At 48.0% G+C, this 25,653-nt stretch overlaps 1 protein-coding gene across 1 annotated transcript in view; it reads left to right on the top strand.

The window, feature by feature from the left end:
• Positions 1–25,653, top strand: part of LOC126548504 (uncharacterized) — a 358,451-nt gene that overhangs the window by 302,296 nt on the left and 30,502 nt on the right. The window contains exon 4 of the mRNA XM_050196720.3: positions 20,826–21,108. Within this exon, the coding sequence (XP_050052677.1) occupies positions 20,826–21,108 (283 nt within the window). The remainder of the gene's footprint in view (positions 1–20,825; positions 21,109–25,653) is intronic.

Genomic DNA, 25,653 nt, shown 5'->3' on the forward strand with positions numbered 1-25,653 from the left:
AGCTCCTTGCTGGAAAGGGCAATGGATGGTTTTGACACACAGGTGTCGCCACACCTGTCAGTCAATTCCGCTTCGATGATTTCCCGGTTTAACTGATCGCGATTTTTGCTGACGATTGAGCATGCACTATACACCGGTTTACACGTGACCGCATTTGTGGCGTCTGCCTGATTACGCGTACAATTTCTACAGTGGGCATCCAAAAACCCCCTCTCATTTTTATCATCATCATCATCATCAGCCTGGTTACGCCCACTGCAGGCCAAAGGCCTCTCCCATACTTCTCCGACTACCCCGGTCATGTACTAATTGTGGCCATGTCGTCCATGCAAACTTCTTAATCTCATCCCCCCACCTAACCTTCTGCCGCCCCCTGCTACGCTTCCCGTCCCTTTGAATCTAGTCCGTAACCCTTAATGACCATCGGTTATCTTCCCTCCTAATTACATGTCCTGCTCATGCCCATTTCTTTTTCTTGATTTCAACTAATATGTCATTAACTCGAGTTTGTCCCTCACCCAATCTGCTCTTTTCTTATCCCTTAACGTTACACCTATCATTCTTCTTTCCATAGCTCGTTGCGTCGTGCTCAACTTAAGTAGAACCCTTTTCGTAAGCCTCCAGGTTTCTGCCCCGTACGTGAGCACTCATTTTTATCACATTGTAGCAATGCTCCCGTAGCCTGTCATTAAGGCATCGTCCACTCTGACCAACATAGTTACAACTGTAGTTCAAAGGCAAATTATAAACTATTCCTTCTGCACATTCAACAAACTTTGACTGATGTCTCTTTTTGCAAGCAGGCTCTTTGGGGGCACACGCTCTGCACAATGATTGCAGTTTATGCGGGCGAGAATCGAGGAAGAGCGAGAAAGAAGCGCGGTGCGCGCCACCTAGCAGGGCGTAGCCCCGTAGCGAGCGCCGCACGAAGCGCACCTTACGCACCCTCTCCGATATGAAGTCAGAGCATGTAACGAGCGCGCGCGCGCAGCTGTTGCGAGCAAGCGAGAAAGCCAGCAGGTGCAGTACCGGGAGAGGAGAAGCGAGAGAAGAGAGAGTGACGTCACATTCGCTCTGCTACGCAGATGTTCAGTCTATGCCAGACAACAGTTTGCCATTAATTAGCCGGTTAAATATAATGCCACCTTTTTGTGTGTGGCGTCATTAGCGACGTCATTACTTACGCTTTCTACTTCCGGGTTTCCAGAAATTTCGTCAAAGTCGTGATCATGTCATAGGTCTCTAAAGTCTACGATTATGTACTTTGGTGTGTGATAATCAGTGATTTCTAATTCATTCTAATTGTTCCAGACACTTCCGTTACACAACTTCTAAATAAAATTATGCTCTGGTATCATATTTATAATGACACCCATGAATTTTGTACTGTACTGTTCTGTCTATTTTTGTTCTGATTTATTTTAAATTTCGCCTCTAGTCGTCTCAGGAGGTGAAACGGAAGTGCTGCGCACGAAACAAGAGTGTCACTCAATGCTCGTGCCACTAAAAAGCGGCCCTGCTTTCACCTCAAAGGGAGGTGCCCTGTGACCAATCGCGGCACGTACCGATACGGCTCATGTTGCATCGCATGCATGCGCGACTGTTGTTACGGTCGGCGTGTAGCACCCCGGGCAAAAAGGATGCTCGACCGCCATGCCTCATCCAAATGAAGAATGGATTCCTAATTTGCTACGGTTGTCTCGAGCGGTTGCCGGTCTGGCTGGCGCCCCGCGGTGCTTACAGCCCCTTTGTGTGTGCGCGACTTTAGAAGTACCCTGTCCACGAAGTGTCGAACTCTAAAGGGAGGGCCCTTTCCGCGAACCAACGACGCCTAGAAGAGAGGGGATCAGTCGCCCATCCACAATCAGTCATCCGTCCGCAACCAGACGCCATTTCCGCGAACCAACGACGCGCGAAAGAAAAGGGATCCGCCGCATCAAGGCTCCGTGGGTTGCCACCTGCGGAGTCAGGACCGTGAAAGCGCACCGAGTAGAAAGGATCCGCCGTCCATCCACAACCAGACTCGGTGCCTGTCACGTGAGGTTGACGTGAGCAAGATCCCACCTACGATTTTGTGAGCCTATTTAAAGGGCCCCGCAATGTAACTTTTCACTTCATTCTCTTCTTGTCATCTTCCACCAACCATTGAATAAACCGTGCAAGTTTCGCACTAGAACTCGTCTCGTCCCTGCCTTATCGCCATGGTATACCGGACGCTTGCAGCCCACCGACAACGCCAAGCTACCCAGTAGTAACGCCGGTCGAGCTGCGAGAACCAGGCGACGCAACAACTGTCGGCAGCAGAGGGATACGCTACCCTGGAGAACGCAACACTGTGTGCTATGTCTGGATCTGCCGCGACGTGTCTTCATTCAAACATCCTTGCACACTTCTCTACATGGCGTTTCCATCAGGCGTAGCAGCGGAACACGGTCGAATCCGATATTGCCTCGACTGACCTTTGCAATTCGATTGAAAATATCGCGAATTAGGTGCGATATTTAAGGTTTTTAAAAATAGGTCTTCATGAAAGTATCATGGCGTCCAAGTTTGCCGTTTAAACAATTGGCCACAAGGCGCTCAGGTAAACATTAATTATTTAATGTTTGCTAATTAGCCTTCAGACGCTCACGTTATCAGCGGCAAGTAGGTCGGCCTCGCCTAGAAACTCCTTTGCAAAACGCCACTTTTGTTGTGCTTATAGCTTCTCTACAAAAATATCTATATGGTGTATAACAAAAAAAAAATGCGCTGTATAACTCCATTCTGTCTAGCCAGCAATTGCCCAGCACCATTATTTGCGTCCCCCTTTTTTTTTCTGCATTCTCTTTGGTGTCCATGGCACCACAATAAACCTCTCTAATTCGTCGTTCGCATTTAGATGGAAGTGAAATGCAAAAATTATTGCGCACTTAGATTTAGCTGCACGTTAAATATTGTCTCCAATCCACGCGCTGAAGGTGGTTGGACAGCGAAGCTGTAAACAACTATAACAATTACCCATTACGATGTAGGTTGAAATTATTCACGTGGTGATATTCACATGCACTTTATCTAATTATTAATAGCCTAAGACGTTTCGACGGCCTGTGACTTAGCTTGCGCCTCTACTTCGGGCCCCTACAAACAGTACACCAGAGGGAAGAGAAATTCGCCACCCCTCGTAAGCACGCTGCTCTCCAGGAGACCTCACAATACGTGGCCTTGCCAACAAAGCAGTTGCTGGGTGGGTTCTACTTTTACATACGAAAGTGTAGTTACGTCACTAACTGCTTCGTATGTACAGTCAAGCTGCCGTCACCGCGGAAACTTGCGCAACAGTAATCTTTACCGGGAAACGTATGCGGGCATCGCTACGTGCTTCGCATTGAATGTAGGCGCAGGAGCACCTTATCATCAATTATGCATGGTTCGGATGCTTATTTTGAGCTTGTTCTTTATTGAAACGTACTTCTTAAACTAAATTACGGGGTTTTACGTGCGAAAACCGCGATCTTATTATGAGGCACGCCGTAGTAAAGAACTTCGGAAATTTGGACCACCTGGGGTTCTTTAACGTGCGCCTAAATCTAAGTACACGGGCGTTTTCGTATATTGTTCTGCATGTTGTATGCGTGATTCCAAAGAATGGTGGTGGTGGTGGTGGTGGTGGTGGTGGTGGTGAATTGTAGCAACAGGCGGGTTTAGCCTGGCGAACAAGGCCGGCAATTGCTCCGCCCGAGCGTCTCGCACAATACCGCTGAAGGGTTTCACCATATGTCCATCAAACCGGTCTCTCTTAAGAAATCGATGAGGAGACGTGAAGTTTCTTTGCGGGCTATAACTGATCCCTCGGGAAATATAAGGTGTTGCAGGCGCGCATGCGGAAGGTCCTTGTTTTGCAGATTCTTCAGGAGAGTGCCTCTTTCATCTTGGAATCGCTGGCAGGACCACAGAAAGTGCTCAATGTCTCCTGTCTCGTTGCATGCCGTACAGTTCGGAGAATCGATTCGCCCCGTTTTAAATAACCAGGCCGGTGTATTAGCAGATCCTGTCCTTATTCGATATAGAAGTGTGGCTTCCTCTCGGTGCAATCTCTTGGTTACGCAGGGCATATGCGGTGGAACCCAAAGCGACGCAAAGTGATTTCGAATGTCAGATTTTTGCACTTGATTACTCTTTGGAGCCTTGATTTTGGGAGGATGATAGAGCGCTGCGTATGCAAGCGCATCAGCTTTTTCGTTTCCTGAGATACCAATGTGGGAAGGAATCCACTGAAACTTTACTGTGAAGCCTTTGTTGTTCAGTTCTTTCACGATGGCTAGTTATTTGCGTGGGAACTTGAGGGATGGCAAACCACGGTATATTTGTTGTAATGCGGCCTTTGAGTCCGTAAGGACAACCACATTCTGCGGAGGCAAAGTCTTTAATTTGCGCAGAGCACAAGCTATTGCTACGCCTTCCACAACTGTCGACGAGGCTATACAGTCCAGACGGCCAGACCACGTATATCTTAGAGAGGGAATATATAATGCAGCTGCACAGCGGTCTTCGTCTGCCTTGACAGAGCCATCTGTGTATACTTGTAGGTGATTCGGGTAAATCGTGTTCAGGTGTTCCAGGACTAATGACTTGGTTTCTGCAGATGGAATGCAGCTCTTTGATTGCAATCGTGGTACACTTAAGTTGCATGTGATGTCCTCGAATGTCCAGGGTGGTTCTATCTTTTCCCTCTGTCTCGAGCAGCGCAATCCTAATACGCGAAGCGTGTTCAATGCTGCATAAAAATGTGAGCGCGGCCTGTTACCTATACGTCGTAAGAGGGCTCTACCGGGCGTAGACTCACTCAATCGTAGGAGCTGGATCATCAGAGCCTGGGAAGCCTGAAGTCGTAGAGGGCGTGACTCAGCTTCGTAGAGCACTTTCTTGTTTGACGCTGTCTGAGGGACTCCAAGGCAAAGCCGGATACCTTTTCTGTGGATGGCTTCTAAGCGCTCGTATTGGCTGTCTGAGGGTGACATCAGAGGTAGCTGATACAGGATTCGACTGGTAACCAACGCTGTATGTAGCCGTAGCATCGACGTCGGGTGGTTGCCCCAGCGTATGCCAGTGACTCGCTTGAGCACATGTAGCCTGGGTGACGATGACGCCACAACGTGGTCAACACCGCGGCGCCAGAGTAGCCTGTGGTCTCATGTAACGCCCAGAAATTGGACGTTGGTGACTTGTCGAATCTGGTATCCGCCCAAATTCAGCGTCAAGCGTGTAGATTTTCTTTTCACTCCAGGAAATAGTACGAATGATGATTTCTCTGCTGATAGTAATAATCCAATCGTTGCCAAGTGGCCCTGAATGGCTTTTACTGTTCCCTGGGCTATTTGTGCGAGGCGGCGATGCTGGTAGCCGGAGACCCATATGCAGATATCATCGGCATATATAGATATCTTCACTGGTGTTCGATGGTTTAGTACTCTTGGGAGGCTACTCATGGCAATGTTAAATAGTAAGGGAGATAAAACACTCCCCTGTGGCACACCGCGAAATATACGTATTTCATCGCTCAAAGTGTCGCCAAGACGAACTCTGATGCGACGATCATTGAGGAACGTATGTATGAAGTGCAAGAGATGACCCGTGACGCCTATAACTTGCAACTGGCTGATGATGGCTCTTTGAGACACGTAGTCGTAAGCCTTAGAAACATCCATGAGAACAGCAAGTGTCGACAGGCCATCCGCACTGTAATGTTCTATGTGGCTTAGCAGGTCCAGCACCTTGTCCTGAGCGCTTAGACGCTGCCGAAACCCAGTCATGCACGATGGTAGTTTTCGACCCTGCTCGACATACCAAGTGAGTCTTGTGCACGCCATCTTCTCCATTAGCTTCGCTGCACACGAGGTCAGTGATACCGGTCGTATGAGTCCAGAGCTGCAGGATTCTTTCCAGGCTTCAGAACCGGTACCATCCATGCTACCTTCCATAAATGTGGGATAGCCCCACTGGCCCAGACTTGGTTAAAGATGCCAGCAAATCACGCCGTCTCTCAACCGGTAGGTTAGTCAGCATCTGATTACTGATAAGGTCAGGTCCCACCGCACAGCGACGTCGGAGGCTGCTCATAGCTAGTTCCAGCTCTCTGAGTGTGAAAGTAGCATCCATTAGAGACGACGATAGCGGCGGGGGTGGGTTGGTTTTGCCGGCTGGCCTTCCGGAATAGCATATTTCAGCGAAGGCATTCGCAAGACAAGCGACTGTCTTGCCTAACTTCAATGCTAGGGCTTCAAATGGCTTGTTTGGTCGAAAGTTTCCAGCAAGGTTATTAACGACCCACCATATCCGTGGAACTGGCGTGCAGACCGATAGGCTTGCACAAAATGATGCCCATTGATCTCTTCTTAGTTTCCTTGTATAACGTCGAATTACTGCGTTAATCCTGTTATCTATAGTCTTCATTGGTGGGTCCCCCTTCGTCCTCATCAGCCTCCGTTCCGCTCTTCTACGGGCAGCGCATAGATTTTTGAGCTTTAGATCCGGAGCGGGGAAGTGGTCGTGTAGCTTCAGCTCAGCGGTAGCCAATCTCTTGCTACGTAGCATGTCAGCGAACAGGTCTCCAGATGATTCCCTTAGGCCGTCCGTGTACGTATCCCAATGCGTCACAGGACAGGATCTTCGGCCGTTGGTTCTATATCCAGCAATGTTAACGAAGACAGGAAAATGATCACTGCTCATTCTATCTTTACTAGTCGTTGACGATGCGAGGATGTCCGTTGAATGTAACGTCAAGTCAATGACACTGTAAGAGGCCGGTGGTCGAAAAAACGTTGACTGTTTGTCATTTGCCACGCAGAGTCCCTCGGAGTTTAAAGCACTAACAATTTGCTTTCCACGTGCATCAGTCGCCTTGTCGCCCCAGAGAGTATGGTGCGCGTTGAAGTCGCCACATATAATCCTAGGAGCTGGGCAGCGGCTGCAGAGGTCTCTTATAATTTCTCCCATCGAGACCTTCAGGCGAGAGCTCACATACACGGAGGCCACGCTGAGGCTTCGGTTCCCCAGCCGCACTTGTACAGCAGTGACTTCCAAACCACTGCTGCAAAGGTCTTGAACTGGTAAAACGTAATGTGGTATTTCACGTCTCACATATAGCATGGCGCTTCCGTTCGGAAATGTCGGAATACTTTGGTTTCCATGTGCGACATAACCAGCAATTGATCTGGAACTTGGAAGACCAGCCTCAGACAGGGCCAATATTGGCACAGGCATGTTGCGTAAGAAAAGCGACAGTTCAGGTGAATGGCACGCAAGACCCGCACAGTTCCACTGCAGAATAAGTGGCACCTGTGGACGAGATGGTGAACATTGTGTCCTGACCGCATCCATATTGCTAGGTGCTTTAAAAAGAGGCAGAGCTGAGAATCACTGACTCGAGAGCCAGGACTACTTCGAGCATTTCCTTCATCGAGCTCGCCGGCATCTTCTCTATGTGTGATCGCAAGGCCTTGAAGAGAGCACATAGCACCTGCTGACAGTCCTCCTGTGGTGTGTTTTCATCGCAACGCGATTGGGGTCGCTGCAGTACAGACACATAACTTCGCTGTTCCGGTTGTTCAGCAGTCTTCTCGTCTACGGGGCCTCTGTTCATTGATTTGACTGTTTTAGCCGGTCCGCTGCGCGATGGCACCACTGTGTCCTGGATTCCTGGAGAAGGCTTCAGGCTTGGAAAATCAGTTTCACTCTTTGAGCTCCATTTCATTTCGTCTGACCCTGTGATTTTCTGTCTTTTTCTTCGTCGTATTTTTCTCATCGTTTCCTGTTGGCCCCAGGATAAACGTTTTCTTACGCTTTATTGCCGCTGCCCGCGTAGGACACTTGCTATAACTAGCTGGATGACCACCACTACAGTTTGCACATAGAAAGTTCTCTCTGCACGCGCATGTTTTGAAATCGTGCGGTCCTCCACACCTCTCACACCGCTGCTCACCACGGCAGTACTTGGCCACATGTCCATAGCGCTGACACTTGAAACACCGAGGTGGTGTCTCAACGTAGTCAATGGTCTCGTGTCTTGTGAAGCCCAAGTTGATGTAAGCACTGTTCGCTTCGTTTTACTGAGTGCTTGTACCTCTGCCTTACGGGGGTATGAACCACTGCATTTTGGGGGTATTGATGATGATAGTTTTCTGTCGACGTTACGCCACGAAGAAATCACGGATCCTAGCCATAAACAGCTTCGCTGCAAAACCCAAAGTGGACAAAATTAAACCAGAGTCCCCCCCCTTGCGGCATGCCTCATAATTGCATAGTGGTGTTGAGGCACGTAAAACCTTATAATCTGAATTAAATTTTAATTCTTTGACATTTTTATTTCGACTATCTGACGTCTGGACCTCATGAAACTTGTCCTTCCCCGCCACTCCCCTACGTGGCTAATGCAATTCCCCTGGCCCAGCAGGGCGCTGTCACTCATCTCTCCACCTGCATTTGAACATCAGGTCTCTCACCTGAGCGTGGTCACCTCAAGAAACCCGGGGTCTTCGTGAATTCAGAACTACGCGGACTAGAGTTTCCCAGCGTCGAGAAGACGGCAAACGTGGGACGCAGCTAGGCACGGGTGGCCACTGGTGCCAATTTGCCACCGGGGGTGCAGCCAACATGCATTAATCTGGGGCCGTATACTGTAACGGTTCGCTTTGGAACCAGTTCGCTCTCACGAACGGCATTGGTCGGCGCTTGCTTGTCCTCATCCCTGGTGGGCGTGACTACAAAATTTGTTGTCGTCACACAGGTTGTCAATCATCTGGAGAGCGAACCCGTCTTCTGCGACGAGCCGAACCGCGGAGAAATGGTTCGCTTGAGGGTCGCGAGCGTGGTCTCGAGGCTTGCTAGGGAACCGTGGCCGTCTGCTAATCTTCCAATAACCGGCGCGACGAGAGAGACGCCGATAGCGGCTTCTTCGGTAGTGTTGCTGGCGAGCGTTGGCCAAAAGACAATGACGTGACGAGAGGCAACGGCGCGACGTGTTCGGCATGAGCTCAGGAGAGTTCCGAAGGCATTTTAGGCTCTCCAAAAACAGAGTGCGATAGATTTGCGACGAGCTAGAATATCGTGGACCGCAAGATTTAGTAGCGTTGACACTGCGACGCAAGTTCTGTACGTGGTACGTTTATTTTTTCTTTTCATGCAGTTCTTCCATGGCGAAATGTTCGTCCATTGCCGAAAATTGCATGAAGGGAACTGCGTACAATTCAAGATCCTTTCGTAGCTCTCTGTCACATGCAAGTGCCTCACAAGAGTATTCTCCAACATCCACTTCTTGATAGCCTTGGTTGCTGCTCTAGCCATTTGCAGGCCTTCCTCTTCGCCCGGACCCGACAACATCACGTACGCTGCTATCCGCCACCTCGACCATGAAGCACGAGCGACCCTGCTGCGTCATCTCAGCGTCTCATGGAGTGACGGAGTTGTTCTTTCTGAGTGGAAGCGTAGCCATGTTGTCCCAATCTTAAAGCACGGAAAGCCTCCTCTTGAACTGACATCATATCGACCTATTGCTCTCGCCAGCTGTGTTGGCAAGTTGATGGAAAGGATGACCCTCACGCAACTCGAGTGGTTCTTTGAACATTACAATGTTTATCCAGAGGCGATGACAGGTTTTTGACGTGGCCGTTCGTCAGTCGACAACGTCATCGATCTTGTGTCTTCGAGTCAACAAAAGAAATCATCCAAAAGCCTATCTGTAGGGCTATATTTAGATGTAAAGGGCGCTTTTGATAATGGTTCTCACCTAGCCATTCTTGACGAGGCTGTGGATGCTGCAATCGGAGGCTACACTTTTCGTTGTATTCGGAGCTCCCTGACCAAAAGGAGCTTCTTTGTATTCACCAAGGATGGTCAAACTACCGACCATTACACCACCCATGGAGTTCCACAAGGTGGCGTTTTGAGCCTGGTTTTGTTCAACCTGGCTTTGATTGGGCTGGCAGAATTCTTGCCACAGTCGGTCAGTCTGTCTATTTACGCAGATTACATCTGCATCCAGGCGTCAGGAGTAACTCGGCCGCAGGTGCGCGCAAGATTACAAAAGGCTGCAACAATGACGTCCACTTATCTTCAGACATAAGGCGTCGGAATTTCCATAGAAAAAGTGCGGGTTAGTCGCCTTCACACGAAAATAGATGACTGGATACCAGGTGTCTATTAATGGCAAGGCTACCTTGTACAAGAGAACCCATCGATTTTTAGGGATGGTTGTCGACCGCGACCTTTTCTGGAGCCCGCATGTATCCTACCTAAGGAAGAGACTCCTCTCAATCAGTCACCTTTTCAAAGCCATTGCTGGAAAAGCATGGGGACCGTCGGTGTGTTCTATGCTTCAATTGTACAAAGCGCTCTTCATGGGTTTCTCCGGGGCTGTCAAGCACCCGGAGGACAAATCTCAGAGTGCTTGAGTGCATGCAAGCTGAAGCGCTTAGAACATATCTTGGTCTACCGCGATTCGCTTCAACACCCGCGACAATTGCCATCGCCAGGGAACATCCCATCAGTACACATATCGTCACAGACAGCCTCAGAAATCATCTTTGTCACCTTTCCCGACTTCAGCCTGGACACCTTGCTTCTCTCTCGGAAAGTATACCAGATGCAACTTTTTCGGACATTGTAGCCTCATAGCTATGCTTTCTTCCGTCCGATATCACACCTGCAGCAAGAACACTGTGCTTTGCCGGCAACCATGCACAAGTACGCTTCACCGTTCCAGCAGGTAGAAAGAAGTCCGATTTGCCGACTTGTGGCCTGAAGCAAGCTGCTCTGAATCTGCGGCATGATACGTACTACAATTGAGTTCACATTTATACAGATGGCTCTTCGACTCTAGCCAGCTCTACTGGCGCGGTAGTCTTTCCGTCGATGTCAATCTGCAAGAATTGAGATCAGCCTCGTCACGTCGACAGGATCCTAACTTTCCGCCCTCTGTAGCGCAGTAATGTGCAGCAACAATCACCAACTCACTGGGCTATATTCCGTGATTCAAAGGCAGCCCTGCAATCACTCTTACCAGCTCTGCACCGTAGCCCACATGAAAAATAGGTAGCAGAGAGGTAGCACGCTACCATCAAGCGGTGGACGGAGGCCATGACATTGTATTTCAGTGGCTACCCGGACACTGCAACAATACTGGCAATGGAAGCGCCGACAAAGCTGCCCGTGAGGCACATGATGCATGTGAAAGCACCTCGATAACATTGCCGAGAACGGACGCAGCGCGGCACCTCAGCGGTCTCGCCCATATTATTAGTGTAAGGAAATGGAACACACCGGAGTTCACCAACCGGCGCCTAATGCCATAGACCCACATATGACATTGCAACTTTCACCTGTTTATACGGCGGGAAGAAACGCTACTGTGCCGCTTGCGACCAGGAGTTTCTTTCACAAACACCTACTCAGTCCTAATTGGAATGGCGGACAATCCCAATTGTAGCCTATGTGGTGTCGAAGAAACGACCAAACATCTCCTGTGTGACTGCTCTACATACGAAGACGAGAGGAGTGCCCTTCATACAGCTTTGGAGCACTTAAACGACCGTCTTTTCACAGAGCAGAAGATCTCGGGTCCGCGCCTCGTGCGTCAGCTATGTACAAGGCCACAAAGGCACTGCTGCGTTTCTTGAAATGCACCAGCCTGTTTCACCGCCTGTGACTTATTCAGTGATGAACCCTTGTGTGCGTAACAGTGCAAACTGTGAACTTCTTTCTTCCTTCTCCTATTTCAATCGCCTTTCCCCCTTCCCCAATGCAGGGTAGCCTACAGAGCTCAGTTTGGTTAACCTCCCTGCGTTTCCCTTATGACTTCTCTCTCTCTCTCTGTTTCTTTTTTCTTTCTTTTTTTTTTGCCACGGGTTGTTTTTCAGCAGTACATCTGGAATGTAGAAGCTATTGGGCTGTCGCAACCGTAAGTCGGTCGCATCATTACCGCCGTCGCTAGGGTCATTACGGTTGAGGGAAAAGAAAAAGGGGTGCGAGATTTCCCTCCATGGTGCAGGAGAAAGCCGCAGTCAAGAACGCTTCCTTGACTGCGGCAAGATTCTCGAAGTCGTGGGATGTGCGGACGGAACTCTCAGAGCAATCGTTCGCCCTAAGAAGCTCAGCCACCGCTAGACGAAATCCTATTAGAGACGCGGCCTACAGGCAGGGAACCGCTTTGATTGCTTAACGTATGGCGCACCACCTAGCGACAAAAAATAATAAAACAACGCAGATAAAATTAAACCACCTGCTGTCCGCGGCGGAAGCTCACAGTTACTGGAAATTAAATGTGGAAGTGTCGTATACAAGCCAATTTTTTTTACCAAACTAGCAACTTCCTTCAATTACTATTTCTTTTTTCCCCAAAGTAAAAACAAAAATGATGACGCGACCTTGCAGCAGAACGCCGCTCGTTCATTGATCTCCTTCACGCCGCGACGTTCCACTCTTTCTCCGAGTGACGTAACCCAGACGTAACAGCCAGAGCGAAGCGGTTTCAAAGAACCGTTACGGAATATGGCCCTTGAATAGAATATGGTGCTCGGCTAGTCGGTTCATTCTTGTGTGAAATAATAAACGCAAATTTTAGACGGGACAGTGTCCCTTGTCTGTCTGACTGTGCCATCTAAAGATTGCGCCTATCAGAGAGCAAACAACTAGCGTTGTGCTCACTGCGCATGCTCCGAACGTTACTGCATTTCGGTGGTTTACGTGCGCTATGATAACATTCGTTTTTGGCGAGTGTAACGTCCGTAACGTTTATGCACGCTAATAGCGTTGTCGAACATGGCGGCATCCATGGCTCCCGCTTCAGTGTGAATTCTCGTTCTCGCTGTCGTTAATCGCCACTAACAATTGAGATGAGTTTTCGCTTCCTCTAATTTAGCTGATACGTTAGCTATGAGCGCATAGCGCGTCCAATTTCTGAGATCGTTCCATGATTCCGGCGTCCGTAGGCTTAACGCGACGCATCCGCACAGCAGCAACAGGATGATGGCTAATGGATTGTCTTGACTAGGATACGTTTGGCACGAGGCATCGGACGGCGCCGTGTCTTCTAACGTCTGCCTTACGTTTTGCGTTCCCGTACGTTAAACTAAAAGAGCCTTCAAGGGACGCGCACCGCAACCTCCCGCAAAGGTGCTCGCATTTAAAGTACGTAAGGCGTCAAACTCTATTCTAAAACTGTCTACTATTTCATACAGTAATCGGTGGATTGTGTGACTGCTGTGCCAACGCCCACCTGCTCCTGCTTTCCCGTAGGCCGACAGATACCACTAATACAAAACCCTGTAAAGGCGTCAATTTCTATAGTCGACAGTTTTGCAAAGTTACAAATACTATAATCGAGCCTATTACGGGCCCGACTGAAGACCGAGCCCAACCCGAGTCCGACCCTAGGCACGAGCCCTGCCCGATACTGCGTGAAAACTTGCTTACCTGGCCCAAGCCCGGCCCGGCCTTTTCTTTAGCTTAAGCCCGAGCCAATGCAGTGCTCTGCTGAGTTTACAACCGATGAAGGGTGAACAGGGCATCCACGGGAACTGCCAGAAAACGTCCAGAAGATGTTGCCGAAGGGACGAAGCTTCTCCTTCAAAACTGCTACGGTGACAGGATTACAGGAGGTTTGCGAAGGGTTCGATGCGTTTTAGGGCACTCGAGAGAGTGTTGTAGGGATAAATGAGTTCGGAGCCGGAGGAATCCCTCAAGTATTTTTCTTTTCTTTATTTAAAGGGCGATGGCTTAGCATCGAGGTGACAAAATTAACCAGGCTCTATACATCACCTTAAACCGCTGGTCTCTATTGTTTCTAATGTTACACTAACGACTTAGTAAAGGTGGTGTCAAGTCCACGTAATTCAAAATAGCCTGAAACAACACTTAAACAGGAGATGGAACAAATTTGAAAGGTAATCACAAGGTTCCATTTTATTTGCGGGATGTTACAACCACATGATTGTTTCGTGCGACTCGTGTATTCTTAGAAAAACTTGAAGCGCTATAAACACACAGGACGTACAAAAGACACACATACCACGCCCTCACTCACAACTGATGTTTAATGCACGTGTGCAAGAAATACATACACAGAAAATGGACGCATCATGCATCTCAAGACGAGGTACAAAACAAGGATACATCCAAGGCACGTGTTAAGATCGATTCTTAAAACTGAATTCTCTGTCATGCAGTAATAACGGTGGTTGGCTTACACACAGTGAAGCGTTCTTGGTGATGTGACAGGCGTCCGAGATTTCTCGTGTGGTTTGGTTAGGGTGATGAAAGCAAATGACCGTGTTTTCGAAGATGGGTTTACCCAGACACGATTTATAATGTGAGGCAAGATAAGAGGATGGCGCGCCGTTTAACGAATTTCTGTACTCTCTGAGGCGTATACTGACGCATCGGCCTGTTTGGCCAACGAACATATGACCACAGCTTAGGGGAGTTTTATATACTGCTTTTGAGACCCAATCGACAAAACGACTAACGTGTTTCTGGTTGCATTTCCTATCACCCAATGGCGTAGCCTGTGCCCTTCAGTGCACAATGAAGCAAATGCGACTAAGCCTGTGTGGTGCAGAAAATGCCACCCGAATGCCATAAAGCTTTGCATATATTTTAGGACGTGTGACATTTTATTTATGTATGAAAAAACTGCCAGTTTTCCGTGTCCTTCATTTTGAACAGAAGGAAGACGCCTGTATTTTCCTTGCTTTGCAGGGCGCACGAGCTTTTCACGAGCTGATGTGATGTAAAACCCCTTAAACTTCGCAAAGTAGCGACACTCTCCTCCTCCGCCTTCACTCCTCCTCGTTCCTCCTCTCTTTCACGCTCCCCCCTCGACCGTGGCGCCGCCTACACTGCTCGAGCGTAGCAACGGCGCCAACATGCGTTCCTCGCCACTCCGTAGACGCTTGTCGTCCGTGGCGCTGATGCACGGCGCGAGGGCCCACGTGATGCTATTAGGCCAATAGCGACGCGGCGTCGGCCAGAGCGCGCGAGAAGGAGGCGGCATTCTTCAAAGCGTGGCACTACTTTACGAAGTTTAAGGCGATTTAATGTGATGAGGTTCATAGCGTAGCCTGGCGGCCTTAAGGGGAAGCTTTAGCTCGGAGGCTCCTATTTAAATATATGCGATAGGAGAAATCGTTTTTATCGGCTACCACTGCACCAAATTTAATTAGGTTTCTTGCATTTAAAAGAAAAGGTGAAAATCTATGACTGTTAGTAGCCAGTCTGTTATTTAGGCAGTCAAGATTTTCATAAAGATTGTTGAAAATTGCAAATTTTAGAAAACGAAACTATAATGTTTACAGCTCTGTAAATTAGCGATCAAAACAACATCACAATTCTGTAAATTGTATCTGATAGCACATATAAAGCGGAGAAAATTGATGCATTATATAGGGCTCTCAAATAGACCACTAATATCTAAGTAGGACGTTTCCCGTAAGATGTAAATTGATTAATCAAATTTGTCCATTTTGGATGCTCTAACGGATGCAGTTTATAGAACTGCGATATATGTTCTTAGTGCAGGGCTACAAATTTGTAAACTTCGTGCTTCCAGTTATTTGTTTTTTCAAAGTTACCAATTTTTTAAAACTCAATTTTAAACAATTCGGACCCTAAATGAAAATTCAGTTTCTATCAGTCACTAGAATTTCAAGTTATCTCTCAAATGCAACAAATTTCATTAAAATCGGCCCAGTGATTATCTTCAAAAACCGTTTCTTCATTTCACATGTATTTGAATAGGTGGCATGGGAATTGGGCCCGAGCTAAAGCTTCCTCTTAAGGCGTTCCACTTGTTGGGAATCGCAAGCGACCGCCTCACGTTTGTTTCATCCGTGGTTGGAGGCCCGACGACGTGAATGAGAGCGAGCCGGCGAACGGACGAGGGGCGCTCCGCTGGGCTGGCCGGCGCCTCGAACCACAACCTGATATGTGCAATCGGGTTTTCGGCTGACCGCCTGCGGAACGCGATTCGTCGGCGCCTCCGAGAGGGACGAAGGCGTCGGTGTGGCCAACGTAGAATTTGGATCTTGTGTTTTCTCTTCCTTTTCTTTTCCCTTCGATCTGTCTTTTGTAAAATAAACCAGTCTCGAAAGGGATCCCAGCGAGTGAAGTTGTCTCCTCCACGGCTCCTGCGCGCGTGGTCGACGGCCATCCAGCTTAGTTAACACGCAGCAAAAGTTAGGAGTCGCCCAAGCGCGACAGTAATTAAGAGTCAGCCCATCGGCGCGACTATTCATTCACACCACTTGTACTTGGAAACTAGTGCTCATATTGTGCACGAAAGTCTTACGCGCGGCCTTGGAAAATCTGAGGAAGCGCGAGGTATCAGTGCCGTGTTCTCTCAGCTAATGCTCGCGCGTAAGCAGATAAATGCGAAATGAAGTAATTTAAAGAAATGTGCAGCGCAATAGCTTTTGCACATTCCCCGAATTCCATCCTGAGTCATTGCTATCATATTTACAGACTGAGCAAGTTTTTCATCCGGTATTACACCAAATGAATTATGACGTTTGCTTGTGGGCTGAACGAAATGAGTATTTTCCAGCTTGCCCGCTTCAGCACCCTTTTAAATCGTGGAGCTTAATATAGCCACAATTAGTTACCAAATAAAAGGTAAAAAAAGCATTTTTAAACTACAAGTAACGCTAAGTGTGAATCATTACATCATAAACTATCTGTTACCTGCTTTTCTTTCTTCCGCATCGCTTCAGAAGTTAACTGGTATGGGGGGACCCGGATAAACTTGGTTGCCACGCAATAAATACGGATGCGGGCGGTTCTGGCCTATCGCTACATTTTATCGTTCAAAGAACAAAAGGCCTTGGATATGAAAGAAAATAAATAAAATAATACATCGCGCGTATTACAAAAACCCATGTTGGTGTCTTCACGCACCGATATGCAGTCTAATTGTTCTTAAGTAATTTCTCTAGTATAAGAGTAAATTGCGTTCAGGAGCAAGTGAAAATTACTTGCAACTTAAATCACGCCACTTTACGCAAAAAAAAAAAAGACATCTTTGCAAGCGTCTTAACAACCAACGGCTTTATATATATATATATATATATCCGTCGTTATTAAGCGCTTTGGTTATATCGAAAGCCCCCACACTACGTACTGCAGGCAATTCTCCTGTAACATATCGGCAGGCTACTAAACGAGCGGCGCAACTGGTAAATGCAGCCATCTGATCTAATGCTCTTATAAATTTGCCTCTTTATGGGAGTATACGTGTCGGCTTAGTTCGACATTCGTCTTTCTTCCTTATTTTCATTAGTTGTTCAGTCGGCCTTATAATGACGGTTTTCACTAGTACGCTGGGATAAGTGTGTGTCAAGCCTCATCGCCGTCATGTTGCCGCGAAGGCGACAACGCTGCCCTTTTTTTTTTTGCCGCTCCGATGGTCGCGCAACCCAAAGCGGGCACTCCATCGTAAAGCTTGCTCGAAGAGCAAAAAAGATGGGGCGTTAACAGCTCGGCACGACAACTTAAGTACCGCTCCTAAAATGGCGGGTAAAATGCGAAGAGCGGGCAGAAGCAGCAAATTCGATTTGCCCTCAGCGAGGCTCACGAGCTTTCGGACACACACGAGGATGTCCCTTAAGTGGCGATCCTCGGAAGCCAGGGCCCGCTCTCGGCCGTCCACCGACAAGCTTCTGCGCTCACTGACTTCTGCTCCGCTTCGCTCCATATCGTCGTGGTGCGAAAGGAGACCTTTTTACACGCGGGACCATTTCACCATAGAGACGCCATTTCCGACTCCCGATAGGCCACGTTGTGGAGCATCGGGCCTCGCTCTGCGTCCGATATATATATATATATATATATATATATATATATATATATATATATATATATATATATATATATATATATATATATATATATATATATGATGTTACTAGGGAAAGCAAATGGCAAGTTATTGGTACTTTTATATATAGTTTAAGTGTAGAAGTGCTAAATTAAAGTGAACTGAAGAAGAGAGGAGAGGAACGGCAAAAAGGTCGAGCGTCCGGATTGCTACTTTACACTAGAGATAAGGGAAAGGGGAACATAAAGAGAAAAAGAGGGAGAGAGTGAGCACTGAGTGCACGTGGGAGGAAGCACAGGGACACTATAAGCGGTCTCTTAAGACGGTGCGCTTCAAGTAGTGTACGCTAGTGCACGAATCGCTTTTTTGTTCCAGTGACCGGTGTGGCCACCGTCCGCGTATCTTTGACTCAGAGAACGGTCTCGAATCCAGTCGGTTTGAAGCTATCCTGAGAGAGACGGCGTTGGTGGACGAAAAAACAACTTGCTACCGCTGGGAGCCGAGCCCACAACCTTTACATTACGCGTGTGATGCGCTACCAATCCTGCTGCGGCGGCGGCTGCTCCAGCGCGCACATTCTTGGGCATTTATGTGTGTGTAATGACCGTAATGACCCTGGAAGTGGGAAGCAGCGCCACTCAGGCCAACGCGGTGGATGTGGAACATCCTTTAGACCGATGGCGCCATGGACATCCAGCGCATCTCCTTGCAGATTGCACTAAACCGGCTAGGCTCTAGTAGAACATTTTCTGAAACGAAAATTGTTGGAGCCTGGCCACATCCCTCGCTGGAAGAAAACGATATTCGTGCACTTGTGCAGCACTTGAAGGTCACCGGCCTGAGAGACCGCTTATAGTGCTTCAGTGCATCCGCCCACGTGCATTCAGCGCTCTCTCTCACTCTTTCCCTCTTCCTACTCGCCCTTTCCCTTGCCCCCAGTGTAGGGTAGCAAACAGGACGCTCGTTTAGTTAAGCCCCTCACCTTTCCTCTCCTTGCTTTCAATATCTCTCTTTTGCGCGAACTTTTGAGGTGCAGCTTGGTATGTACTTTTTCAGCCTATGTTCCCTAAACAACAAAATTCTGTTTAATATTTACCTTATTTTTAATATGCTTCAGAATTTACGCTGTCTATTTCAGAAACGTGAGAGTCTGCATAGTATAAACGAGAGAAAATTCCGGCTCTCCTTAAGTGCTAACTTTGTTTACCTCTAAAGTAAATTATGCAACAAAACTAAAATCCCATAGGGGACCTGTATCGTGCTTTGAGCTTGATCAGAGATAGAGAAAAAGAGAATATCAGAAAGGAAACTGCGTTTTAGAAGGCAGGACATGGCGAAGACTTCCTCTTGTTTGAAGTTGTCGAGCGTGATATCGATTAACTACACCTTGTAATTTTTTTTTTACTTGGCGTTTGCACTGAGCTCGCGAACCAAGTTTTCAGTTCTCAGATGCTCTTGCTTGGTTGTCGTATTGTCACGTTTGGAATTTCTTTCTCTGTGTTTTCAAAATTTCCGTTCGCCATTCCATTCTTCAACGCCGTTAGCTTCTCGTACGAAGCCTGTTCAAGTCACTTTCGTATGCGTGAAAACAATGCCATACTTAAAGCCATCGACAATCACTGGGACGATATCTCCTTACATTATTCATCTAACTTAAACGTTCTCGCACAAAGTCTAATGTTGTACGTCGCCTCTAATTCAAGTTAGTCATCGTTCTCGCTTTTTACTCACATAACGCAGTCTACCCTCCTCTGTTTTGTGAAAATTCAAATACCTTTTTACTGCACCTTAGTCGGTCTGCGTTCTTTCATTTTCTGTTCTTTTTTCACCCAGCGACTATCCATTCTCAAGGATTCTGTTCATTTCTATTATCCTCGCGGAGTCGCAAGAGGCCTATAGCAGCAGCCGAGCATCACAATTCCTTCCTTGGTCCTCCTGAAAATGATGCAGCTCTTGGTGTTCCGCGATGTGCTGGTTGGTTAATCAAGTTACATACATAGAGCGCATACAATGCAGTCTTTCAATGAGATTGCTTACGCCACTTATCCTTAGGCACCAAATATCTTGCGCACGAAGTTTACTTAATCCTGCGCACTTGCGACACTTGTAGCGGGTCGTTGCTAAAGTATGCTTTGCGTCATAACATTCACTGCTAACTAGTGAAATAAAATGCTGACAGCAAACAAGGAAAACAACACATTTTTTTTTTTGTGCTTTGCTTTGTGAATATCGGGTTCATGTGTGCTAAGTTATTGTGACGTCTTTCTTATTGCATACTAAGTTATCGGGATCAATAAGGTGGCTGCAGTGTATGCCTTATAAGCCATAATAAGAAAATTCTGGAACACCATTAAAAGAAAAGTGATTCTGGAAGTTGGTCGCAGCAAGCAAAAACATGTTCGTCGCTACCATAAAAATGAAGGGAACCGCACTTGCAGCCTGCACAGTCAGCTGCCCACTTGACTCTGCATATACCAGAAGCGAAATCAAAATTTACGACGCAAAGTTGCCACTGCTTGATGTCAGTTCGCCTTTGCCGTACCATGAATGTTTATTGCACAGATGAGTGTCAACGCTCAACAGTGAGCAAAAGTCTTGTGTCATGATGTCGCGGCGCCTTCAGGATATCGGGGCACTACTGCGGCATAGTTTTGGTCTCCGATGAGACCTCTAAGGCAGATTCGTTCTTTTCTTCTTTTCACTTTTTAGCACAGTTAGATGAATTGCAGTGCGGGAACCTATTTCATTGCATCGGCTTCCAGCCAGATCTCGAAAAACTTGTTCTGTATATCCAAAGTCAAGATGTAGGCCGACAGATGGAAACACACTGCGCGATAGAAGTTTGATGAGCTAAGGTCACAGACCTTACCTGTCTCGGGACGCAGGTACATTTGCCTCGAAAGCAAATTGTCGGCTCGCTTAGCAATTGACCGCCCTTCAATAAAGCCCGGCGAGCCTGGTGACGACGTGCGCGCTCCCGCAGTGCTCTTCTCGCGGGAGCGGTTCCCGGTGACGGTGCAGCCGAGCGAGGCCTCTGAGAGACTGGGGCTGCGCGGCGAGTACCAGCTGGTGATTCTGGGCCACAGCGTCGGATTGCTGCGGCCGGGCGCTGCGGAGCCCTTCCTCGTGTGGCCCGTCACCTGCATCCGTCAGTACAGGCACGAGCTGTTGCTCCAGCCAGGACAGGGGCCGCAGCATGCAGCGTCATGCGCCAAGGCCGCCGCTGCCCGAGGGGCGGCCACCTTGGTCACCATCGAAGTCGGCCGGTGAGTACGCCTCCCTTTTACCACGCGAAAAAGTCGCCTAAAGGGGCATTCTTAACCATCGTCTTCCACTGCCACTCGCCAGACTGCTGGTCTCCTGTAGCGCGTGAGAGACGTTGAAAATCAGATACTGCATACCTCCGGCTGCCGACACCTCAACCATCTCGCATCAGTGTGGACGCCTGACCTTATAATAATTTTAGTATTCTAGAAAATGTTCGCTAAGATAACTTGGCATATACAGAAGGCAATATACTTGATTTCAACCAGCCCAGAGAAAAGGTTAGCTCTAGAAACGAATATTGCACAGCGGAGCGAAGCCATGCTATCAGTCAGGTAACTGAAACGTCTGCGAAATGTGAGCGACCACTCTATACGTATGGCTGACTTTCATGGATTACAAAACGTTCTTCGCTTTTCAGTTAAAGATACCAGCACTCGTGCGGGCATGCATCGCATAGTCAAGGAGTAAATGAAACGTACGTCAGCATATTAGAATTTATCTGCGGAGATTTAACAGCTACCATAATTCTTCTTTAGAGCAGCAAAGAAGTCGCCGGACGCCACTCCCTTTTTTGAACACTTTAGACCAATTACTGCGAACATCGCTTATGAGCCCGCGATCACTGGGTAGGTTTAGAGAATGGGATGTCATCTCGAGAAGAACCCTCCGCTGCTCTTGAGCAATGTTGAGAGAACTCAAATGCCACCGAAAGAGCTCCCGAAAACTCTGCAACAGGCTCCACTGCAATCGCAAGAAGCATGCAGCCTCCAAACAGCAGCAGCTGACGTGCACTATCCCCAGCGCCGTACATTGGCAAGGAGGATGTGTAAGGCGTCCTCCGGATAGCGACCCTCCGCAAGATGACCTCTGCTAGGCTGTTCGCCTTAGCGCCTGACGCCATTATCTCTCTATCTGTCTGCCCTTCCCTCCTTATTTTTTCTCCTTCTTTTTACTTGTTTTTGTGCATCACATTCGCTTCACGAGCCCCTGAACAACGCAGAAAGTATGTATACAGCGCAATGTAAACTCCTGCGGACCGAAAGAGGAGCGCACCTCCGTGCACGCTCACCGACTGTCTGCACTCGGTCCCGGTCAACGCTGCGACGTAATTCGCCAGGTGAGCCCGACGGAAAACCTCCAGCGTTCGCCAGTGCCTAATGCAGCAAGTATATTACCAGTTGACTCACGCAGAATGGTCGTGGCATGCATGGAAATGATCGGACGTGCATTTATCAATTGCTGCGGTGCAGTATTCTACTTGGATATACGTATATACAACGCACCCTCAAGAAGTATCTTCCAACTCTGCACGGAATTTGTTTTTTGCCGGTAGAAAACCCTGGTGGTGTACCATACAACATGGTCATAGTCGTCCTGAGCCTCAGAGCATTTGGAAACAGAGAACGATTCTTAAGCATTCCGGTACCAATACCTGGCCTATTATGGAAAACTTTATGAAATATATTTTTTATCTCCATCAGTTGCGTAGCACACTACTTTTACGACACCCTCTGTGGATCAAGATGTTGGGTGGACTGGCTGACTGGCTGGTGGGAAAAACACCAGCCTACGTCGCCCCAGATCCCAACGTCAGACTCAATGGAATCGATATCCCTCAAGTTGGCTCCCTCCGCGTCCTTGGCCTCACAATACGTAAAGACCGTTCTGGCACAGCTACACTTCCGAAGCTTCAGAAGACCCTAAAACAAGTAACTTATCTCATTCGGCGTATAACCACCCAAAGAAGAGGACTTAAAGAGCAAGAAACCGTCCAATTAATCCAAGCACTCCTTATAAGCCGGATCACATGTGGCACCCCGTATCTACTCCTCAATAAAGCTGAAATTGAAAAACTAAACATCGTCATCAGAAAAGCAATCAAGAGCGCACTAGGACTTCCCTGTACGACCTTAACCACGACACTCCTCAAACTTGGCCTCCATAACACCTGGGAAGAAATAAACGAAGCGCACAGAGCCAGCCAGCTGGAACGCCTTAAGCTGACTCAAACAGACAAAGCAGTACTTCGCAAACTCGCACACAGCGAAAATTTCATAGCAGACTCAGACGGGAAGGTTCGATTGCCGCCCCGTGACTCTATCTCAGTCACTCCAATGCCTCGCAATATGCATGCAACATACCACAAAGACAGAAGACAAGCAAGAGTTAGAGCACTCAGCAAGAAATACTCAAACAACCCCAACACGAGATAGATACCCAGGTAGAAGAGCATATGCAATTACCGTGACCAACAACCAAGGGAATGAGCTAGTCGCTGCCACCATACCGGCCAGAAATCCAGAAACGGCGGAGGAAGTGGCCATCGTCCTCGGCATCGCCACATGCAAAGACACAGCAATCATCTTGAGCGACTCGCAAACGCATTGTAGAAACCTACGAAAAGTCCGAATTTCTGCCGCAGCAGTGAAGGTTCTAAAATAAATAACAAGACACCAAGAACTACCCGAAACCTGCGTCGCATGGACCCTAGGCCACGAACACCTGGCAGGAAACGAAGCAGCACATGCTGTCGCCCGAGAGCATACCAGCCGGGATTTCCTGCCTCACGGTCTCCGGAAAGCGACGAGGGTGGAGGGTGGAGGACATTCCCATCAACTACGCCGTAATATTGCAACATTGCCGACTGGAAAGAAGGCAATATCCTCTACCACATCCAAAATTAAGCTAGGAAGAAGCCACCGCCCTCCGCACTCCACAAACGAATACGTATGTTCATGGAATTATCATGCACCGGATGCACCCCACCAAATTGTCATACCTATGCCGATATTGTGATGTACCAGACACCTTCCAACACATGGTGTTGGTGTGCCCACACCGCGAGCAAAACAGTCAGGATGATGCCTCAGAACCGCTACAAGTGATCGAAGAAACGTGGGAGGCAATGTTAAAGGCACAGAGCCCGGAAGATCAGCGAAGTCTGGTGGACCGGGCCCGGGCCCGGGCTGCGGCATTAGCCAACGGCTCTCTGGACTAAGAGAGCAGCCCACCTAGGGCACAGAAAGAACACTTTCTCGCTGTTTCTCACAATAAACGTTCATTCCTCCTCCTCCTATATATACTGACCACAGTGTGGCTTCTGTGACTTTTCTCATTGTATATGCAATAATGCTATGGTTGAAACAGGCCATAAAAAAGCGAACGAATGGCCATGGGGTAGCGACCAGAGTTATTTGCTTGAGAACTCACGATCGTTTATTCGATCCCAGGTTGGATGCATTTCTTTTTCTTTTCACATCACCTTAATCGGGACGAACGAATGCACAAACTTCCGGTTTCGAAACTCGTGACTGCTGTTCATAGTAAACTACCCATTAAGAAGATGTCAAGCAACGAGTGTCCTCCGTAATCTATGACGTTCATCCACCCGACACTTCATCTCGAGCCAAGAAAGCGCTTGGCAGGAGCAACACTCTTCTGAAGGGGTCACTGCACTTTGGTGTGACTCCATTGCAATTCCTGATCGAAAATGCTTTAAGCATGCACTCTTAGCGTCTGAACGAAACCGCTCGGGGGAAGGCATATTTCTCCTCATGTAGCACGTCGGGGTAGGGATCACTGAGAAGCGGCATTGAATCGATCCAAATGTGTCGACTTTAGTGAAGGCGCGTTGATGGGCTCTCTTCGCGAAGGCAGGGAAGAGCTCTGAGTCACGGAATGTTTGGAAAAACAGAGAGCAGTCTCTCAAATAGCTTTAATGTATACTTGCAAAAGGTATGTAACATGCAAGAGTGGGGTAAATTAGGGGGAAGCATCAGTGACTAATATCTCAGCAATGTGTTATTTGGAGATCACATTGCCCTGTTCAGCAGCGCTGGAGATGGCACATGATAATTGATTAAGGTTTCCAACTGGCAAAGTTTAAGGGTGGCTTTGAGAATTAATGTGCAAAAGAACAAGGTAAAATTCAGTAACCTGGTACGGGAACAATGGTTTTTGACTGTAGCCAGCCTTTTGAGTCCGTGTATGGGTACGTTTACCTAGGCCAAGTGCTCACATCACTCCCAAGTTATGGACGACGACTTAGGGATATATTTCAAAATAAAAGCATATAATCACTGCATTTTACCAGTACCAAACTGTGGGGCTGAAACAAGCATAATAAAATACAGAGAGACTCAAGTAGGCGTTATCGACAGTGAAATCAGCCAGCGAAATGGTTCAGAATGCATTTTAGCGTCGCGCACCAACTAGCCCAGTACTCCATGTTAAGTTGTAGTGGAAAATGATAGGTGTAACATTAACAGGCAGATAGACAGTAGTATGAATACGAGCGCAAATTGGTGCATCTGTTGTTACATGTGGAGATTCAAAGGAACAAGCGGAGCGGGGCTGGTCATGTAATGCGGAGAGCAGAGTACCGGTGCTTTATTGCAACAGCAGTATGGATGCCAAAGGAACGGACACGCAGTCGTCGAGGGCAGAGGATTAGGTGGCGGGATGCGAGCAGGAAAAACACAATACAGGGCCGGGTAATTGGAGATCGCTGTGAGCGACTTTCGTCTTGAAGACGAAGCGTGTGC

Source organism: Dermacentor andersoni, chromosome 1 (genome assembly GCF_023375885.2).
Source record: "Dermacentor andersoni chromosome 1, qqDerAnde1_hic_scaffold, whole genome shotgun sequence".
NCBI lineage: Eukaryota > Metazoa > Arthropoda > Arachnida > Ixodida > Ixodidae > Dermacentor > Dermacentor andersoni.